This window comes from Gracilinanus agilis, unplaced genomic scaffold (genome assembly GCF_016433145.1).
Source record: "Gracilinanus agilis isolate LMUSP501 unplaced genomic scaffold, AgileGrace unplaced_scaffold33056, whole genome shotgun sequence".
NCBI lineage: Eukaryota > Metazoa > Chordata > Mammalia > Didelphimorphia > Didelphidae > Gracilinanus > Gracilinanus agilis.
In genome coordinates, this window is record NW_025365864.1 from 1 (window position 1) to 6,123 (window position 6,123).

Sequence of the window (6,123 nt, forward strand, 5' to 3'; positions counted from 1 at the left end):
ACCCCCTCAACCCCCCCACTCCCCTCCTCTGTACCTAATTCACATTTCCACTGGTTTTTTATTATGTGTGGTCAGTCAAGACTTATTTACACATTATTGATAGTTACATGGGTGTGCTCTTTTCAGGTCTACATCCCCAATCATGTCCTCATCAACCCAAGTGTCCAAGCAATTGTTTTTCTTCTGTGTTTCTACTCCTGTAGTTCTTCCTCTGAATGTGGGTAGTGTTCCTTTCAATAAAACCCTCAGAATTGTCTTGGGTCACTGTTTTGCTGCTAGTACAGATGTCCATTACATTCGATTTTACCACAGTATATCAGTCTCTGTGTACAATGTTCTTCTGGCTCTGCTCCTTTCACTCTGCATCAATTCCTGGAGGTTTTTCCAGTTCACATCTCTCTGTCTCTGTCTCTGTCTCTCTGTCACTCTCTCTGTCTCTCTCTGTCTCTCTGTCTCTCTCTCTCTCTCTCTCTCTCTCTCTCTCTCTCTCTCTCTCTCTGTCTCTCTCTCTGTCTCTCTCTCTGTCTCTTTCTCTCTCATATGTGAGTCAACTTTCCACTTCTGGTATATGCCTCTGAAAGTCATTTAACCTCTTCTTGCCCTGAAACAATACCTAAAAATTTTAAGCTGCAGAATTACTGCTAGTCTGTATTAACAAAGGAAATTTTCTTGTGAGAACAAAACTTGGGTATGCAGAGGATCCATATGTCATGAAAGTGACAGGACAATATATAAATATAAATATAAAGCCAGATAAATCTATCTATTTACATTTATTTGATACTTTAAATTTTTCATCTAATATTATTTATGTTATATTCTCAAAGCACAAGTATGATCATATTGTATCACTTCCCTATTCAACGAACTCTAAATACTCCTTATTAACTTCAGTACAAAATTAAATATATATATATATATTGCTTCAACTCATGAGAGTTTAAACTATCTTTCAAACCTTGTTATATATTAGTCCCTTTTACTACCTTTATAGTCTACTGAAAATGATACTATTTTTGCTTCTAGATCATGTCATTCCATTTCCTGAATTCTTGCCTCTATGCAGACTGTCCCTGATACCTGAAATATAATCTCTTTTTATCACTGCCTCTTAGAATTCCTAGTTTCTTTTAATGATCATTTTGAATTCCCTTTCCTATAATCTTTTCTAATCTCCAATAATCTTCTAGTGACACTTACCAATGATATAGATGGATAAACAAACAGACAAACAGTCAGACAAACAGACAGGCAGACAGGCAGATAGACCAACAGATGAAAAAGAGAGACAGAGAAAGAGAGAAAATTAGAGAGAGAGATAGAGAATGAGAAAGAGAGATAGATAGATAGAGAGATAGAGAGATAGATAGAGAGAGAGAGAGAGAGAGTTATATTTATTTTTGTCTTCTCTGAAGGAATGGCCTTTTTGTTTGACTTTTCAACTTGGTCTCTATATCTGAATTACCTAGGTTAGTGGCAGAGCAACCAACTCATAAAGAGTATTTAATGAATGCTTACTAACCGATTGATTGGTTGGTCCATTAATCTCATTTAAGTTTTCCAATAACACTCTTTTAAATATTACAGGTATTGTTATCCCTATTAAAATGAGGAGAGAACCCTGCATGATTAATTCCTCATGGTTACATGCAACCAGTAATTATGAGCAGAGGGATTTGTATTCAATTCTTCCTAAATCCCAAATTGACACCATATCTACTTGATCAGGTAGCCTTTATATGCATGTATAATCCCAATATAATAAATTTTCACTAAAAAGGGCATCTAGTATAACTCCTGCTTTTAGAAGAACCCCTCCTATAACATACTAGCAATTTTTCCTCTACCCTTCACTAACTCTGTTGAAGAAAAGCATACTGGCTATGGAGGAAGCTCATTTGTGCTTTTGAATTGTTCTCATTGATAGGAAGCTTTTTCTTTTGTTTTGTTTTTTCCCCCTCACACTCCCTTGGGGACAGACCATACATCAAAAGCAGACATACATGCACACACAGAGAAACACATACACATACATAAACACACATAAGTGACAAGCTTTGAAAAATAAACAGAAACTTCCCATCACCAAATCCATTGTTAGTTTCTTAAGTTTATCAAAAAAGTGGAAGAATGACTTTAATGTCATTTCTATTTGGACCAGCATTTCTGAGGATCTTCAAATAATATGGTTCCTCTTTTTAGTGCTACTAAAATAGTAGTTTTTAGTACTATGTCAAATCCATGAAGTAATAGGTGGGCATGTTGGTAGAATAGAAAGCCCTACATGGGTGGGCAATGGTATAAGCTGATGTGTCTTTAATATCTCCAGTAATCATGAGCTTTCATGCTCCTCATTGTGATTTTCCTCCTAGATTAATAAGAGAACCCAGAGGGTAAGGGTATCAAATATATATATATATATACACATATATATGCATCTATTTTCTCTCTCTCTGTCTTTGTTTCTCTCTGTGTGTCTCTGTGTGTCTCTTCCATCCCCCCTTACCTATCATGTAACTTACTATCATTTTAAAATCTAAATATTCTGGAACATAACTTTAAATCCTCCCTTGGAACTTATTAGTGTTCTTGTTCACTATTGTGACAGTTTGCTATTTTTCTTATCTATTCCCATTTTCCTATGCACTATACTTACTGGAGTGATTAAATGATAGGGGAGATCAGCCACCAAATCTTTTCACTAATGAAGAAAAATGATGACAGTAGATTTGGGGTATAGTAATGATAAATGTTATAAATGGATTCTGGATTCTAAGATTATTGGCCAATGTAGTGTTTTAGGTGCCAGTGGCAGGGATTGAATTCATTATCAGAAAACTTGGATCTGTCACCTATGAGATATATAATTTTTATTTCTCTATACAGGTATATTGTGGAAAGGAGTGAATTGCTAAAGATAAAAAGATTGGGCTCATCAGGAGCTGTCTACATTAGTAACCAGCTGACATTTGTCTCAGAGCATAGCATTGTCACAAAACTCAAATGGAAAACAGGATCAATGTAACTGAGTTTATCCTATTGGGTCTTATAAAGAATCCTGAGATGCAAAGAGTCTTGTTTTTTATATTTTTAATCACATATATCATCACTGTGATGGGAAATGTCCTCATTGTCATCACTATAACCTTTAGCCATACTCTGGATTCCCCAATGTACTTTTTCCTTTCTTTTTTGTCCTTAATTGATGCCTGCTATTCATCTTCAATTGTCCCAAAAATGCTAGCTGACTTATTGTGTGAGCGAAAAACAATTTCTTTCAATGGGTGTATGACTCAAGTATTCATTGAGCATGTCTTGGGTGCCTCTGAGATTGTTCTCCTCATAATAATGGCCTTTGACAGATATGTGGCTATCTGCAAGCCCTTGCATTACACAACTATAATGAACCATCGATTATGTTGTCTCCTGGTTGGACTGGCTTGGACAGTGGGCTTCCTGCATTCAACAGGACAAATCCTTATTACATTGTGGCTCCCATTTTGTGGACCCAATGTCATAGATCACTTTTTATGTGACATAGTCCCTGTGATTCAACTTGCCTGTACAGATACCTTCATTGTTGGTCTGCTGGTGGCTGCAAATGGAGGATTAATTTCCATGATTAGTTTTATTATGTTGATGTTCTCTTATGTTATCATCCTGCGTGCCCTAAAAAGTTACAGCTCTGCAGGGAGGCGCAAAGCTCTCTCTACTTGCAGTTCCCACATCACTGTTGTTGTCTTGTTCTTTGTTCCATGCATTTTCATGTATCTTCGACCAGTGACCACCTTCCCAATGGATAAAGCTGTGACTATATTTTTCACTCTCATCACTCCCATGCTGAACCCACTTATCTACACAGTGAGAAATGCAGAGGTACAAAATGCCATGAGAAAATTGTGGAGCAGAAAAGTTGTTTCTGATTACAAATGACATAACATAATCAAACTGAGTTATTCTTAGGCTCAGAGTTGCATATGTAGAACAGTGCATAGCACCAAAAGGAAGGGTACAGAATGGATAGGGAATCAGCATAGAAATAACAAGACTGTCCAAACATTGACTGGACAGATATGTTCTGACAGAAGGATAATTTCTAAGGATGTTATATATGTAGCACAGGTGAGCATTGTTATAGGTGATTTATGTATGTAACATCAGTATGTGACCAATGTCACTTATTTATGCCAATCTTTGAATTCAAATCTATTATGTAATTGAGATAAATTCCTACAAATATGCTATGAGTAAACTAATGAATGCCTAATACATGAACATTCAGATATGTTTATGTAACTAACTAGATGTGCCAGAACAGCAACATTTTTAAGCCAAGGAGAACATATATAGAATATGAAGATTATCTTTGTTTTATTTCCCTTGGTGAATAGATTCAAAGAAATATTGTTCACTGTAATAAAAATGAGAGCCATCCACCAATGTTAGGGATGGAGGAGAGATAGAGTCTATGAGGGTGAGACTCACTTCTTGCTCTCCCCTCCTGCCAAATATACACTGGGAGACTTCGAGGGGATGTCACTCCGAAACTGGGTGACCTGGATTGTTTTGCCACCCCACAGGAGTTGGGGGCAAGGCTTCTCTATAAGATGAGGTATGTGGTATCACAATCTAATTCTGAATGAGGGCGGGGTTCGCATAAGACTCCCCCAAGGTCAGTCAACTTTAAAGTGGGTGGTCTGGCTCTAAGATGGAGGCAGCCAGATCAAGCTGTGGTTCCCCTCTCCCTTGTTGTCTCTCAGGCACTCCAGAATGTTATCTGACTAATGAATTGCTTCATTATTTGCAATTCAGGGATTAGGGAAAGGGGTGAAGGGCAGAAGGATTTTGGGGTGCCCTCTTCTCTATTTCTTTGGTGTCAGTCACTTGGGTGGGAACCTTTGGGGTTCTCATTCCCAAGCTTTTTCTCCCTCCCTCTCCTTATGATTCTATTTCTTTTATTCTATTTCTATCCCTTCTATAATTATAAGTTTTTACTGAAAGGGGGTCTCTCAGCAAGGTTGGGTAAGGGGAGAAGGAGACTAAGAGATCACTCCCAAAATAAAGTCCAAAAACTTAGGTGATTCGATGGTTGAAGTCTTGATGGGAGAGATGTGATGGAATGTCTTTGATGAGGGAATCAGGGTTCAGTTTCCAAAGAAGATCCTTAGGAAGCCCTCAGGACTGGATCAAAGCTGGAAAGTTGACCTCCTCCCTTTCTCAGTCCCCTGCTGAAAGATCTTCCCCTACTCCTTCCTCCTGCGCATTTCCCAGAATTCCCTCTGGTCTCTCAACTGTCAGTAACTGTCACCAATTGTCAGCCACTCCTTCTCTGGCTCCTTTTGTCCCATCACCCTTGCACAAATCCCATCCTTACATCACTGAGGGGGTGGTGGAATCTATTTTTTTCAAAAAAGTGTACATTTGGGTGCATAACAGTTCTAATATAAGGTGGTGCTATTGACCATTCTACAAGGAAACTTTTAAAAGCAGAGTTGTCAGAGAAATTAAATGATGAAACAAGAAAAAAATAAGAAGAGTCGAATGACAAGAGAGAAGAAAACAGTCAAGTCATTAATTGTGATCAGAGTGGGAGAGAAAAGATCAATTTCAAGGAACTAGATAGATTTCTACAAAATATTCTTCAAGGAAGAATTTTTCTGACTTTGTAAGTTAGACAAGAGGTTATCCAAGACTGTAACCTGTCATATGACACTTTCTAAATGAAACATAAGTTTCAAAATATCATAGAATCTGAGAGCTGAAGGGGACCTCAACGATTGCTCAAAAATCAAATAATAGTTTTTCATCTCCCACATTTTACCCTAGAAGGTTTCAAATTTTAACACATCTGAATTTAAGAAAGTACAGGAAGTGGAAACTATTTGTTTAATGGTGAAGATGATACATTAATTATTTAATTCATTTTCCTATGTTTTATGTCTTAAGTAGAAGCTTTTGTTATTGAATTCATGTATCTAATATGTAGAATAGTAATAGAAAATGGACTATACAGGAAGTGGGAAAAATACTTTTAAGAAAACTATGAGTGTATGAGAGGTTCCGGTGCCATGCAAGAACTTTTTTTATGGAGTTAGAAAGTTTGTGTGTGTATATGTATATATA

The 6,123-nt window shown here is 37.1% G+C and overlaps 1 protein-coding gene across 1 annotated transcript; it reads left to right on the plus strand.

The window, feature by feature from the left end:
- The first annotated feature begins 1,133 nt into the window (after positions 1-1,133).
- Positions 1,134-3,933, plus strand: LOC123254805 (olfactory receptor 4C12-like). The gene is made up of 2 exons (XM_044683727.1): positions 1,134-1,160; positions 3,004-3,933. Exons 1-2 carry the CDS (start codon positions 1,134-1,136, stop codon positions 3,931-3,933), a joined length of 957 nt encoding a protein of 318 aa, XP_044539662.1.
- Positions 3,934-6,123: the final 2,190 nt, after the last annotated feature.

Bases quoted from the DNA above. Each gene is read 5' to 3' on its own strand.
- LOC123254805 (XM_044683727.1), top strand. From the start codon at position 1,134: ATGATCATTTTGAATTCCCTTTCCTAT. The intron at 1,161-3,003 runs AATCTTTTCTAA...CACAAAACTCAA, and splicing joins TTTTGAATTCCCTTTCCTAT to ATGGAAAACAGGATCAATGT.